Source organism: Silurus meridionalis, chromosome 29, assembly GCF_014805685.1.
Source record: "Silurus meridionalis isolate SWU-2019-XX chromosome 29, ASM1480568v1, whole genome shotgun sequence".
Classification (NCBI taxonomy): Eukaryota; Metazoa; Chordata; class Actinopteri; order Siluriformes; family Siluridae; genus Silurus; species Silurus meridionalis.
This window is the reverse complement of record NC_060912.1, coordinates 10,297,961-10,313,277: the sequence shown is the minus strand read 5'-3', so window position 1 is coordinate 10,313,277 and position 15,317 is coordinate 10,297,961. Positions and strand designations below refer to the sequence as shown.

Here is a 15,317-nt window from a genome sequence, read left to right as displayed (position 1 = left end):
GTTCGACGTCACGGACGGTATAAATACAGACACCCTAGTCTTTAGTGTCCTCTTTTTCGCCTCAGTAGTGGATGATATAGTTGAGGAGTCTAATTATTTATTAAAGTCGTATAATAAAATGTTTAACACTGGAATTTTACCTTTGCATACTTTAAGACCACCTTGATGCCAAAAGTGAGTAAATTAAATCGTATTTTTTTCTATTTGCTTTTGTAAGAGCGCTAATCTGATTTCTTTGCTAGCGAGTGTTTTTTTCCCCAATACAGAGTGGATTTATGTTTTATTCTTTTATCAGACGAAAATAAATAGCATATGCCACACTTTGGATTATATGAAGGAAATCTATATTAAAAATCCAACCTCGGCTAGTTAGCGTTTGCTAGCATGAGGCGACCACGTGGGTGCGCGCGCGGAGGGCATTTCCCTCACGTTTATTAAGTAGTTTTTGTTTTTTTAAAGGTTTTCTTACAGTTCGTGTTTAAGCATGTAAACCATCCAAAAGTTTTGATTTGAGGTTCACGTGTAAACGATGGGGAACGTGATTTGAAAAGCTGTGCACGTGATGCCTCGCGGCACGCGCACGGGTGTGCATTGCGCAATGCAGAAATTTCATTAATGCATGTTTTTCTTAATTTCCCCAGAAATCCGAGTCCTGCACTACTCAGAGGTTTGGAGGAGAATGAAGATGTGGCCTACACGTGGATTGAATGAATCTTGAAGAAGCACCAGCTTGAATATCAGGTACGTTTGTTGATTGCACGTGTATAAATCGGTGCTACACGTGTTCCTGAGATGAAAACTTTACATAGGAAGTGCCGTCTGATGCGACAACTGACGATGTTTTAAACCACAATGTTCTGAGGATTAAGCAGAAGGTCTTGATCACCCCCCACACACTGGTTTTCGTGCTCATGTCTCAACGCTCTTCTTTTTGCAGGGAACCTGTCTGGATTGGACCTGATCGAGAGCTGATGAATCCCAAACGAGGTATTTTATCTTGTAATCAGACAATGTAGTTTTCATGGTTTTTCTTGCAGCAACACTCCATGCCCCACTTTATGAAATGCACCCTGTAGAACATCTCACCAACTCATAGAAATGCTTGTAGTAAAGTAAAACTTCTAACGCATCATTGCAGCCTCACCACACTGATTTATACAAGTGACTCAAGTAAGGATTAGAATGTTTAGTGGTGTTGGGGGAAAAAGTCCAGTGTGGTTTTATTCCTTCTATTATGATGGAGCTATTGGCAAAAATCCATACATAGTTTTTCCGGGTTGTTATACCTCTCAAGAGTGGCCTCTAGTGGTGAATCACTGAACTGTGCAGTTTTTTTAGTAACTTTTTTTAAATTTAATCTGTGGGGTAAATGGAGGGCTTTCTGGTGGATTGATGTTGTGTGGAGTGTTGGTGTGGAGCACCCTGAGGAGCCTGTGATGATAAAAGTTATCCCTGTCTTAAATGATCGTGTGGAGACTTGGTAAACTGAGGCTCGTCCTCGCGCTCACAGCAGCGTGCAAGAGTTTAGAGCAGACTACTAAATATTTTATTTATTTTTTAGGTGGAGGAGTATGAAGATTTGAATGTGATGGAAAAAGGACCTGGGAGAAAGAAGGATCAGTCATGTGACCATTATTGCTTATTTTATGTATGAAAACTATACAAATAAAACAAACAAAAAAGCCTTTATTGTTTCTCCCTTATTTGATGAATCCAGGATTAAAATGATCAGAGGTCATGTGACTTCAAATGAACTAACTCCAGAGTGGGCTTTTAAAAATTTATTAATGTATAGAAAGTGGAAAAATAACTGTTTTGAGTCACGTATGTAAAGTGGAGTTGCGCTGTGTTCCTTTCAGGGTGTCCAGGAAGATCTGCTCGTCCTGCAGGAAGTCCCGGTCCTAATGTAGAGAAGTTTTAGTTTCAGTGCCACAAACGTGTGTAAGAAGACAATACACAAGATGCTCTTCTACCTTTTCAGCTGTGTGTCTGAGCACGGCGAGTGTAGCCTGCAGTTTTGGAGAAACCGATCTGGAAATGTTCATTTGTGGTCCAGGGTGAAGAATAGCTGTGCTGTTAAATGCAGGAGAGAACCCTGGGGGGGACCCACATGAACAGTCTGAGTTTGGTTCCTCTCTATGTTCCTCATGCCCTGCTTACAGTTAACTTTTTATTGGAGGTGGAATTAAAAATCTCTTGGATCAGAGATTGTGTGTGCAGCTAATAATCTTCAAACAAAGCTAAACAAAGTGTGAAATCTACAATTAATCCAAATGATGTGTAGAAACGTGCAGGTCAGGAAGTGTGTACCTGTTAGAAAAGGTTCCCCAGGGGAAGGTAAGTGGTCAGGGGAAGACTGGGTCTTATTCTGTCCATCTCTCTGTGATAATCTGTCACTTTCCTCCTCTCCTGAGGGACAGGATGGAGAAATGATTACACACAGTTTGTTGCCTAAAGTGACATCCATATGAACACACACACACGGACCTGCTGTAGATTGTGCTCCTGCGTCCTCAAATGCTCCAGCTCGGTGCGGATGTTGCGCAGACGAGCCTGATGTCCCGCCTCCACACGCCGAGCGTCCTGCAGCGCCCGCTCGCCTTCCTCATAGCGCTCACATGCCAGCTACACACACACACACACGTGTAAATGCAATCCTTTTATGTGCGGAACAGAGTAACAATCGGAGTTCCCCTCAGGAACGTATTAAGAGGCGGACTGCAAATTTGTTCAGTCTCCGCCTCACACTTTGAACGTTTCTAGAAGAAACTAGAGTTAGCGCAGTGTCACTGTGTCTGCTCACTCCGTACCGGAAAGACCACGTGCGGTGCGGCGTAAAACTCGGATTTAGTTTCACGCACACGTGAACGTTTTATTCACCTCTTCAGGAAAATCCTAATAAATTCTTCATATCGGCGGAGTGAATGAAAAAGGATTGAAGACATTCAAAGTACGCTGAAATAAGTAGAGCTGTTTAGATAATTCTACATATTAAATCACACACACACACGTGCGGTCACCTTGCTGAGACTCTCGACCTCCTGCGCTCGGTGTTTCAGATGCAGAGCCGCTGCGTTCATTCGCTCTTTCTCCACCTCTAGCTCTGCTCGGAGTTTCTCCAGGTTCTCTCTCTCCCTCTGGAGGGCTTCCTCTTTCTGCTTCAGCTCTCCTGCTCTGAGCTTCAGGTCAGCCTGCTCCTACACACACACACAAAATTATCAATAAAGCCAAATATACTCTCTTTACTTCTACTGTTTATACTGTTAGACATCAGATAGTGGAAGTAAGATGTGTGTGTGTGTGTGTACCTGTGCCATGCTGATAATGTGTCCCTCTCGGTCCAACTCTCTCTCCCTGCGCTGTTTGTCCTGAGCGTGAAAGTGTGTCCACTCTGCCGCGAGTTTCCTCCGCTCCTCTGTGCAGCGCTGCATCACCTGCTGCTGCTCGTCTAACAAAGCGCTCTGAAACACACACACACACACTTATCTTTTACTCTGCTTCTGATATTGTCCTTCTCTTTAATTTTCTTTCACTATATATATATATATATATATATATATATATATATATATATATATATATATATATATATATATGTGTGTGTGTGAGAGAGACACCTTGGCCCTCTCCAGCTCCTCCCTCTCTATGGTGATTTGTTGAGTCATGGTGCGTCTTTCCTCCTCCAGGCCCCGTAATGCTGACTCGGCTTTCGCCTGCTCTGCGGTGACCCGCCAACGCTCCTACACACACACACACACACACACACACAACCATTATTATCATCATAAGGTAATGATAAAGCCCCGCCCCTTTCTCCAGGGACAGACCTGCTGCAGCTGTCTCTGCTGCTCGGCCAGCTGTGTGTCCATCTTGGCTATGACTTCTTTGAGTCGGGTTCTCTCCTCGACCATGTCTCTCTGCTGCTGTGTCAGACGCTCCTGCAGAACTGAGACACACACACACACACACACACACACACACACTGAACTCAGGAGCAAAAAATCATTTCCCGACTTCAGCTCATATACTGCATTCACCCTGACTTGGACACGCCCCTTAAACCTGAAGCCCCGCCCAGAAACGGGTGATCAAACTGGTAAGTATTTATTAATTAAATGATTGATTGATTACGTGTGTGTGTGTGTGTGTGTGTGTGTTTTGCACCTCGCAGTTGTTCATTCCTCTGTCGAGCGCCGAGCTCCAGGCCCTGAGTCGTGTTCTCATGAGTGCTCTCGATACGAGATGAGAGATCGTCCAGCCTGAGCGAGAACTGCTCCATCTGCTCGATAACCACCGTCAGGGACCTACACACACACACACACACACACACACACACACACACACACACACACACACACACCCCATCATCTTACAGTCTAACTAGGCCACCTTTGTCAAAATTCAGTATTACTAATTCTTTGTGTGTGTGTGAGAGAGACCTGTACCTGGTCTGTGAGGTAGCACTGGTTACTGCATCGATCTCCTCTTCCTTCAGTCTCCTGAGTCTCTGTATCTGCTCCTCGTGATCCTTCTTCATCTCCTGTATGGACTTCCTGTACATTTCCCAACACACACACACGCTCAGTACAACCAAACTGCTTTTTCCACTGTGGGGTCCAGGTAGACCTTGTCTAATGAATGTGTGTGTGTGTGTGTGTGTGTGTGTGTGTGTGTGTGTGTGTGTGAACACACACCTCTGTAGCTCTCGGAGTCTCTCCACCTCTCGGTCTCTCTCCTGTTGGCTCTGTGCCAGCCTGCGCTGATGCTGCTCCTGAAGCTCCTCCCTCTCCTGCTGCACCTGCTTCAGTACCACCTCCAGCCGCTCCGTCAGCTCCTGGTTCTCTGTGTGCACTCGCGCCTCCCGCTGTGAAGCACACTCCTCCAGCAGCTTCACACGGGTTCTGTGTGAGAGAGGGAGAGAGAGAGGGAGAGAGAGAGGGAGAGGAGAGAGGGAGCGATAGATAGAGAAAACAGAGGGAAAGATAGATAAATAATGTGAAGAGAAAAAAAAGATTGAGAGGCAGGAGAGGAAGAAGACAGGGATAGATGGATGGATGGATGAATGGATGGATAGATTAGAATAAGGAGAGGGAGAAAGAATGGATAAGAGAAAGTAAGAGAGAGGGAGATGTGTGTTCTCTATCAACTCAGTAAAGTGTCTGAGTTTGTGTTATTTCAAATATTTGCATCCATGTGTGTTACCTGCGTGTGTGTTAGTGTGTTACCTGTGTGTGTGTGCGTGCTCATGTGTGTTACCTGTGTGTGTGTGTGTTATCTGTGTGTGTGCATGTGTGTGTGTGTTACCTGTGTGTGTTTTCCATCAGCTCTGTATCTCGTTTGTGTCTCTCTTGGACATTGTCCAGTAACATCTGTAGCTGATCCTTTTCCAGCTGCAGACTTCGTACCTGTCACACACATACAGACAGTTACACAGCTCTGTGTGTGTGTGTGTGTGTGTGTGTGTGTGTGTGTGTACCTGTCCCTCCAGCTGTACAATCCTGGACTGTAGTGCACTCATGTCTCCAGTGTGATGTTCCGTATCTCTCCTTGTTTTCTGTAAGGAACTCTGGTCCATTGGTGCTCCTAAACCCCACAGCTGAGCCTGAGCCAGCGACACAGACACAGACACACACACACACAGACACACAGACACACACACACACACACACAAATACAAACTTGTGTTTTATTTACATGATGAATTCCACAGAGATCTGGTCAATAATTTGTGCTACTCTGTGTGTGTGTGTGTGTGTGTGTGTGTGTGTGTGTGTGTGTGTGTGTGTGTGAGATGACAGACCTGCTGCTGGAAAAGCTGCTCAAGGCCATTAGACAGAGACACCTGCTGGACAGGTGAAGTGCTCACAACTACAGGTTTCTGCTCTCGCTCTGAGAAAGAGAGAGAGAGGGACAGAAGAAAGAGAAGAGAAAAGGGAGAGGGGAGAAAAAAGAAGGGGAACTTCAGCCTTCATTATGTTAATTAACATGGGCAAGGCCACAGTGGGTCATTTTTGAGGGGGCGGGGCATGTCATGCATATTCATACAGTGTGGATTTCAGAACTGACAATCTGTTCTCTCCAATTCATCCAATCAGCAGCCTGCATAAGGTGAATGTCCCCCACTCTTACAATAGGTGAATGGATTATTGGTCCATGGTTGGTACATACCATGTGTGTGCTGAGCTCCTGTGCTGGGTGTGGGGGAAGGTGTGGGGCTCTGCTGTTGGCTAGACACCACCACAGACTCGTTGCTGAGGACACGGACACACGGACACACACACAGAGCACACAGCATTTATGTGAAAAAAAGTGTGTAATATTTGGAATATACTAGACAATGATGTGATAAAGAGGTGTGTGTGTGTGTGTGTGTGTGTGTGTGTGTGTGTGTGTGTGGGGTACAGAGGTGTATTGCGATACCTGGGCTGTTTTTGAGGGAGGGGTTTGTCCTCGTTTGCCCTGCGTGGAGTCGAGGTGGTGTTTCGTTTGCTGGGAAAAACAATAACAATTATTTTCCTTGAAACAGTTGAACAATCGGAAATTCGCTCACACTGGAGACTCCTTCCGTAAACGTGAATCCCTACCTGAGGAACGTGTCGAGGTCCATCTCCTTTTAAGCCCTGGAGATTCCTCCTGCCTCTTTTCTCTCTCCTGTGCCAGGGCTTTCTTCTTACTCAACGCTCCTGACAGCCAGTCGTCCTTGCCCTCGTCCTCCAGTTTTTTACTCACCAGTTTGGCTGCAGTGGTGGTGGTGGTGGTGGTGGTGGAAGGTTCTGGAGAGTCAGGCACGGCTTTGAGCTCCTCACTGGGTTTCGAGGTCTCTCTGGAGGGTTTTTCTCCTACATGTGATGGAGAACGTGGTGGTTTTAGTCTCTCGGAAGTTCCTGTGGATTCCTTCTTTGTAATTAACTGCTTTTCCTTTTCCGCTTCGTCTTCGTCCTGCTTTAACCCGAGCCAGTCGGAAGCGGGGCGGCCAGGCCGGGTTGAAGGTCGTAGTAGAGGTCATGGTGGAGCTTGTGGGCTTACGTTCTGGAGAAGAGGAGCTGACGTCCTCGGTGGAGAATCTACGTGAAAGATTGAGAGTTAGATTGGGACAGCATTATAACTGTTTTGCAGCAAAGCCAGGAATGGAAGTCGTGTGTGTGTGTGTGTGTGTGTGTGTGTGTGTGTGTGTGTGTTTTCTCACCGTACGGAGTGTCTGCGAGAGGTTCGTCCCTCCGGAGTCGAGCCCAGTGTGGGCTGGTACGAGCCAAACGTTAAGTCTTCATCCCCAAACAAAGAATCTTAAAAACACAAACCGGTTTCAGTCATAACAAAACACTTATTATTTGCTAGTGTAGATATAAATTGATGTTATGTGAACACGCCCCTTTTGTGACCACACCCCTTCACTAAAACAGAGACTCTGAGATCACACCTACTTCATGGAAAATAGGCCATGCCTCATTCACTGAAACACATGCCTTCACACTTCTTCACACACCTTTACTGAAACACAGAGGTCACACCTCCTTCACATAAACATAGGCCACACCTCCACTGAAACAGAGGCCACACCTCCTTCACACACCTTCACATAAACATAGGCCACACCTCCTTTACAGAAATAGAGGCCACACCTACTTCACACACCTCCTTCACATAAACAGAGGCCACACCTTCACACACCTCCTTCACTGAAACACAGAGGCCACACCTCCTTCACACACCTTCTTTACTGAAACACAGAGGCCACGCCTCCCTCACTGAAACAAAGAGGCCACACCTCTTTAATGAAACTGGAGGCCATGCCTCCTTCACTGATACAGAGGCCAGGCCTCCTTTACTAAAACTGGAGGCCACGCCTCCTCCTATGCCAGACACGGAGAAAACAGTACTGGACAGTTCGTTCAGTTTTGATACCTTTCCCTGAGCTCTTCTGAGGTTGTGTCTCTGCGAGTGTGGGGTCTTTTTTCTCGACGGTTACAGGTCTCTCCAGCAGGCGAGGAGGCGTCCCGATCCCCAAAATCTCATCCAGTCTGGTGCGTGCTCTCTGAGGAGTCTCACTGCACTCACAGCAGACCAAATAATAATAATAATAATAATAATAATAATAATAATAATCAGAAGAAGAAGAAACAGGACAATGTGCACGATTTAACAGAGGTGATGTAAAAGCTAAATCTCACTTCTCTTTTTTGGGGATGAGTCCACCTCCTTTTCCTATTGGGGCGTCACTGAACCCCAGTGCGTCCATCAGGTCGTCCTCGTCATCATCGAAGGTCAACTCAGTGCGTTTCTTAGATGCAGCTGTAGGTGCGACTGTGGGCGTGGCTGTGGGCGTGGCTATAACGCAATAAGAGGCATAAAACACAAATCTTTTTTTTTTTTTTTTTACCAAAAAGGGCACTGATAAAAACCCTGCACAGGAACCTAATCAGGAACTTTAAAATAACCAAGAAAACATGCTGACCGTGTTCCTCTTTCTTCTGCACTGCCTGCTGCTTTCCAGCTTTCCCTGATGGAGCGCTCTTCGGATGTTCCTCATCCAGTTCGTTCAGCAGGTCATCGAGAGGATCGTCATCTGATATAAACAAACGAAATCCAACAGCTGAGTAAAGATCCATGCAAATGAAACAAAACATGGCACTGAGATCCTCAAACGACTCCCCTGTTTATTCCTAAACATTTTAATAAACTGATTTATAAATTCAGTTCCGGTGTTTTATGTTGGAGAGACACAAGGAGGCAAATCGGATGTTTTTCCTGAGCTGATACCTTGCTTGCCAGCTGGTAACTCATGATCATCATCATCATCCTCATCTGAAGTATTGCAGCATGAATGAACAAAGACAATAAACCGTTCACATGAATGTAAATCAGATACGACAGGAATGTTTGTACAAAGACGTCTGAAAATAAAGTTCAATCAGTTCAACAGAAACATCTGTCTGTCTGCCTGTCCCACGGTCTGTCTGTCTGCATGTCTGTCTGCCTGTCCCACGGTCTGTCTGTCTGCCTGTCCCACAGTCTGTCTCTCTGCCTGTCTTACGGTCTGTTTGTCTGTCTGTCTGTCTGCCTGTCACACAGTCTGTTTGTCTGTCTGTCTGTCCCATGGTCTGTCTGTCTGCATGTCTGTTCTACGGTCGGTCTGTCTGTCTTTCGATGTCCATCCATCCATCCATCCATCCATCCATCCATCCATCCATCCATCCATCCATCCATCTCTCTCTCTCTCTCTCTCTCTCTCTCTCTCTCTCTCTCTCTCGATTACGCTTTTAGTGGAGTTTTATTTTTAATATCTTATTTAGTGAAAGCTAAAAAGGAAGAAACTTTGTTGAGGGAACAACAAACTCTAAAATCTTTCTACATCTGCAGTACATCTCACCCATAAAGCTGAATTTCCTGATGCTCCTTTGGGCAGCAGCGGGAGCCAAGCTGGGCTTCTTCACCTCCTCCTCCTCCTTCTCCATCCCTCCTGCTTCTGTGTGGAGAAACACTGATATGCTGAGAGAGCTACCACACACACACACACACACACACACACACACACACACACACACACACACACACACACACACACACAGGAAAATAAAACATCTTGAATGCAGAAGAAGTTGAGTTTAATCGTAACTCACGAGTAGTAGCTTTGTTTTTGTCTCCTGGTTTAGATGTTTCGGTTCTGGAGGTCCTGTTTTGTGCCGGGGCAGAACTGGGCTTCCTCTTTGAGCCAAACAAGTCAGCGTCCATATCATCCATGTCCTGGGATGGACCCCACACACACACACACACACACACACACACACACACACACACACACACACACACACACACACACACACACACACACACACACACACACACAAATATGTGGAACCTGAAATGAAGACGATCTTATCTGTGTACTTCCTTAAACTTTTTGAGACCTGCACTATATGACCAAAAGTTTGTGGACACCTGACCATGAAATGTGCTGCTTTTCGAAAATATCATTTCCCATTTAGTCCCCATAATAAGCTTCTGTGAGGACGTTCTGCTAGATTCTGGTGAAGTCAGCTACAGATGGAGGTGACGTGTGGAGATAGTTTTGAGGTCAGAGCTCTATAGATGGAGATCTTCTACATACTTCCAACTCATGTAAAGCATATCTTCATGGAGCTGGCTTTGTACACATCATCGTGGGCCTCTTTTTTAATTCTTCCACCTAGCAAAAACGTCCTACACAACCGTGTGTTAACATTTTGTAAAAGAACCACGTATAGGTGGGAAAGGTCGGGTGTCCCAATAGTTTGTAAATCGTATGTATGAACAATCAAACAAGTCAGACACCTTCATGCTCTCCAGCAAAGCCTTCGGATCCGCCGTGGAAACATCGGAAGCCTGCGAATGCGAAGGAATCATTTAGTTCGTGTTGTCGCTTACCCTATAGCAGCTTTCTTTCTCATACTTCACAAAGAAACCACAAAACGCTGGGATCAATCACAATCACAATGCAGCAAAAAAAACCACTCCTGACCTCGTCATCCTTCTCCGCCTCCTCCGCCAGTTTACTGAAGAAATCGTCGTCTAGCAGGTTCCTGAGGGGATTCGACAGAAAAACACGGGTGAACTGAAGATCCGCTGTACAGTTCATGGTTGCGTCTGTTGGCGTGAGCGCTCACCTCTTCCCGCTCTGCGTTTGTAAAACCCCCGCCGGTCTGCTGAGTCCTCCAGATGGTGTCCTGGTCTTCACCTGGAGATCTGAGGGGAGAGAAACACTTTAGGCCACAAGGTTACACGATCGTTCATTTATAAAGGAGGACATCGGATTCCAGGACATCAGACGCTTACCATCGTCGCTGTCGTCTCCCAGAAGATCTCCAAAAACATCACTGATGGAGCCTGAAATGAACAGCAAATCTGTCAATCTATACTCGTGTGTCCAATAAAACATACTCGTGTCACGTGTATAAATCACTCACCCCTCAAGCCTTTCTTCTGTTTGGACGCCTGACACACACACACAACAAAAAAACCTCAAATGAATCACTCGACTCGCTGACACAGCACATTCATACATTAATATATTATTGTTTCTATAGCAACCACTCATTCACATGCAGTAAACAGTCCTCCATGTGTGATACAATCATCCATAAAGTCATTTTCTTCTTCTTGTTCTGTTTTGTAAGGAGATGTATATTTGACACGTCTGTCTGTCTGTCTGTCTGTCTGATGCTGGGTAAAGTGGAACAGTCCCTCTACTGTATGTATGTGTTTCCTCCTCTACCTATAATCGTTCCTGCTTACACTCGTAAGGAAACCTAAAAACACTCACCATCTCACACACACACACACACACACACACACACACACACACACACACACACCAGAAGTAAAGACAGCAGCTTAATCACAGCAGCTCTGTAACAGCAGCTCTGTAACCGCAGCTCAATCACAGCAGCTCTGTAACAGCAGCTCTGTAACCGCAGCTTAATCACAGCACCTCTGTAACAGCAGCTCAATCTGTAACCGCAGCTCAATCACAGCACCTCTGTAACAGCAGCTCAATCTGTAACGGCAGCTCAATCACAGCAGCTCTGTAACTGCAACTCAATCACAGCAGCTCAACCACAGCAGCTCATTCACAGCATCTCTGTAACTGCAGTTCAATCACAGCAGCTCTGTAACTGCAACTCAATCACAGCAGCTCTGTAACTGCAACTCAATCACAGCAGCTCAATCACAGCAGCTCTGTAACTGCAGCTCTGTAACTGCAGCTCAACCACAGCAGCTCTGTAACTGCAACTCAATCACAGCAGCTCTGTAACTGCAACTCAATCACAGCAGCTCAATCACAGCAGCTCTGTAACTGCAGCTCAATCACAGCAGCTCAATCACAGCAGCTCTGTAACTGCAGCTCTGTAACTGCAGCTCAATCACAACAGCTCTGTAACTGCAGCTCAATCACAACAGCTCGATCACAGCATCTTAATCACAGCATCTTAATCACATCAGCTTAATCACAGCAGCTCTGTAACACGCGCTGATCAGCTGCAGCTCAGCGTCCGCGTCGTCATTGGTAACCGCAGCTCGCGCTCTTCTCTACCCAACACCTCCTGCATTTATCTCAATCTTTCTCCTGTTCAAACAGAGGGCATCAGCGCAAACACACCCCCAAACACCCCCAAACCTCACCATATTCCTTATAGCATCATTTATTCATTCATAAACACGGCAAAAACTCCACTTCTTCCTGAGCGCTTTTGAACGCTCGTCCCTGCTGCTGCTTCGCCTACTTCCTGTGACGCACTTCCTGTTCGAGTAACTGCCTTCTGGGTAATGAGGTTTATTCAAATAGATCCTTAAATTCTAAAATGTTTGGTCAAATTTATTGTTTCTTTCTTTCTTTCTTTCTTTCTTTCTTTCTTTCTTTCTTTCTTTCTTTCTTTCTTTCTTTCTTTCTTAAATTTATCAATTACTGAACAAAAAATATAATCAATTCAGAAACAGGATTTGTGTGTGTGCGTGCGTGCGTGTGCGTGTGTGTGTGTGTGTGTGTGTGTGTGCGTGTCTGTGTTTTGACCACCAGGTGGCAATCTAATATCTTATTTCTGAGCTGTCAATCAGAAATAATTTTTATGCCTTGATTTTAGCTGCTGTTTGATTAGTATGGGGAATAATCTATCTATCTATCTATCTATCTATCTATCTATCTATCTATCTATCTATCTATCTATCTATCTATCTATCTATCTATTCCTGTCTATCTATCTATCTATCTATCTATCTATCTATCTATCTATCTATCTATCTATCTATCTATCTATCTATCTATCTATTCCTGTCTGTCTATCTATCTATCTATCTATCTATCTATCTATCTATCTATCTATCTATCTATCTATCTATCTATTCCTGTCTATCTATCTATCTATCTATCTATCTATCTATCTATCTATCTATCTATCTATCTATCTATCTATCTATCTATTCCTGTCTATCTATCTATCTATCTATCTATCTATCTATCTATCTATCTATCTATCTATCTATCTATCTATCTATCTGTCTGTCTGTCTGTCTGTCTGTCTGTCTGTCTGTCTGTCTGTCTGTCTGTAGATGACCCAGTGCTCTGACCTCAACTTTTACTTCCAGCTCCACCACTATCATCAGGTTTGCTGACGACACTGTTGTTGTGCACCTGATCTCCAATAATGACAAGACGGCCTACCTACAGATGATTAAAAACCCTGAGAGATGGTGCCAGGAGAACAATCTTCTCCTGAACGTCAGCAAGTCCAAGGAGTTGATAGTGGACTTCAGCAGGATGAAGGAGCGCTCATACCAACCACTAAACATCAACAGGACCCCAGTGGAGAGAGTGGACAGTTTCTGGTACCCTAGGTGTTCACATCAACACCCTGGTAAAGAAGCCCTCAGAGGTCTGTACCATCTGACCTCTGATGGTACAGGATTTTAAGAAACTCGAATTTGTATATTTTTTGGCGAATAACTTTACTTGTACTTAAGTAAAATTTTATTGATGTAATAGAACTTTTACTTGCGTAGATTATACTGGAATACTGATGTGTATGAAATACAGATGTGTATGGATTATTGATGTGTATGGAATACAGATGTGTATGGATTACTGATGTGTATGGAATACTGAGATCTTTGGAATATCAAAGTGTACAGAATATATAAATATATTAATAATCATAATTCGTTTGTGGTAATGAAGGAGGGTCATAGAAGATATTTTCAGTGTATGCATCTATAAACCTATGCATCTACTCTCATACTTATGATTTCATAGGTAACCGTTCAGACGTTCATGCACAAGCTGATGGTGTGAATTCTTCTAAATCTGTACAGTGAGAAATTGTGACACCTAAAGAAGAAGGGAAATTTGTGATTGTTAGTCACAAACTGTTGAGTATCGAGGAGCAGCAGAACAGATGGTTCAGATACGAGCAGGTTTTAAATTTGATCCTCTTCCTCCAGCTGTGCCTTTATGTCTAGTTGAGATAACATCTTCAGGACATCCGGCAGAGAAAAACATTGGAGCTGATTAAAGCCATATGAAAACTCTGCCATTCACAGATCCTTAGTTTGATGAGAAGAGGTTCAGAACCATACTGTTATAAAGTCTGACCAAAGCGTTTCCGTAGGTTTCAGATCGCAACGGAGAACCAAGAAAGAACCTACCAATCAGCAGTCAGCCATTTTAGCTGACTTTGGAGCTCAATAGTGTCAGTTTCCTTCTCATGTTTTATCAGAAGGTTCTGCCTCTGGTTTACTTATTAGGAAAAACTTTATACATTTAAAATATGTATAATTAGAATATTTATACTGTATTTCTGTGAAAGTTTGGACATTATGGCAGTATTCATGATTAAAAGTGCTGTACAAATACAACCGAAATTACATTCAGAAATTGTGAATTTAAAGCCTCGGGTTTCTCAGGTCAAAGAAATGTTTCTTATGTTTTCAGAAGAATGTAATCTTCAACTCCGTGGCTTCAAGTGGCTGATAACAAAGATCTGATGAGACCTACACAACATGAAAACCCTGACATATCATTTCTTTTTTGTTTTGGTTTTTTGTTTAATTGATGTATAAAATACTGTATTTTATATGCAACTAATTTGAATTTGGGCATCACAGTAAAAAAACAAACAAACAATAAAATGAAATAATTTGTAATAAAAATGATGAAATAAAAATATTAAAGTCTTACAGTCTATACAAATTGAACAAAGGGTTGCCAGATATGTTGCTATGTGTTTTGTTTTACACAGCTATGACGTTGGGTTCAACGTTTGACATGGAAAAATGAATTCTAATAATGTTTTGAAGACCAAACAGAGAGAAGCGAATATATGTTTAGAGCTGAAATGGTAAATTAGTATCCCAAGACAGTATGTAATCTGTAGATATTGATGATTCAGAGACTGATCCCAGGTGCTGACCGTCGCAGATGCAGTAATAAATAGTGTAATGGATCAAACACAGCGAACCAGAGTGGACTTTGGCTCGGATTTATTGCTTGATAAAGTGCACTATGTGCGTTTAAAGTGAAGTTGAACCGATACCAAAGCAAAAGGGACGAAATGTGGAATGAGAAAAAAGTTCATGCTAATGTTTTTTTCCACAAACGTTTGTAAATTTAGTTCCCTGTACGTTATACATTTGAGTAAAATCTTTCACTCATTTTAAAGTGCCTCCTCTATGTGTAAAGGAATATCAGTATGACCTACAGTCTAATCCCATAATCCCCTGCTTTGGTACACAAACAGGAATTTGCAATGTGCATGCATGCAAGTTCTCTACACAACAATGAACCATATCGT

The 15,317-nt window shown here is 43.8% G+C and overlaps 1 protein-coding gene, 1 long non-coding RNA gene and 2 other non-coding genes across 4 annotated transcripts; 3 read left to right on the top strand and 1 right to left on the bottom strand.

Moving 5' to 3' along the window:
- The first annotated feature begins 20 nt into the window (after positions 1–20).
- On the top strand, positions 21–1,689 carry LOC124381898. Its single transcript, XR_006924941.1, has 4 exons — positions 21–174; positions 642–741; positions 938–987; positions 1,562–1,689. It is a non-coding gene; the product is annotated as an uncharacterized LOC124381898 (long non-coding RNA).
- LOC124382307 lies at positions 786–863 on the top strand. The gene has a single exon (XR_006925016.1). It is a non-coding gene; the product is annotated as a small nucleolar RNA SNORD49 (small nucleolar RNA).
- LOC124382304 lies at positions 1,426–1,496 on the top strand. The gene has a single exon (XR_006925013.1). It is a non-coding gene; the product is annotated as a small nucleolar RNA R38 (small nucleolar RNA).
- A 77-nt stretch (positions 1,690–1,766) lies between the features above and the next one.
- LOC124381841 (fas-binding factor 1 homolog) lies at positions 1,767–12,379 on the bottom strand. The gene is given in 31 exon segments (XM_046843713.1): positions 1,767–1,901; positions 1,974–2,095; positions 2,316–2,409; positions 2,488–2,625; positions 3,021–3,197; positions 3,309–3,461; positions 3,618–3,740; positions 3,828–3,946; positions 4,165–4,304; positions 4,446–4,553; positions 4,695–4,901; positions 5,305–5,405; positions 5,477–5,602; positions 5,801–5,889; positions 6,169–6,251; positions 6,421–6,489; positions 6,551–6,806; positions 6,808–7,064; positions 7,187–7,283; positions 7,903–8,054; positions 8,169–8,325; positions 8,453–8,563; positions 8,758–8,802; positions 9,368–9,463; positions 9,618–9,741; positions 10,309–10,359; positions 10,496–10,556; positions 10,641–10,719; positions 10,810–10,860; positions 10,941–10,968; positions 12,157–12,379. Coding segments are annotated over 31 exon segments (3,498 nt in total). The 5' UTR covers positions 12,160–12,379; the 3' UTR covers positions 1,767–1,820.
- Between the last annotated feature and the right edge of the window lie 2,938 nt (positions 12,380–15,317).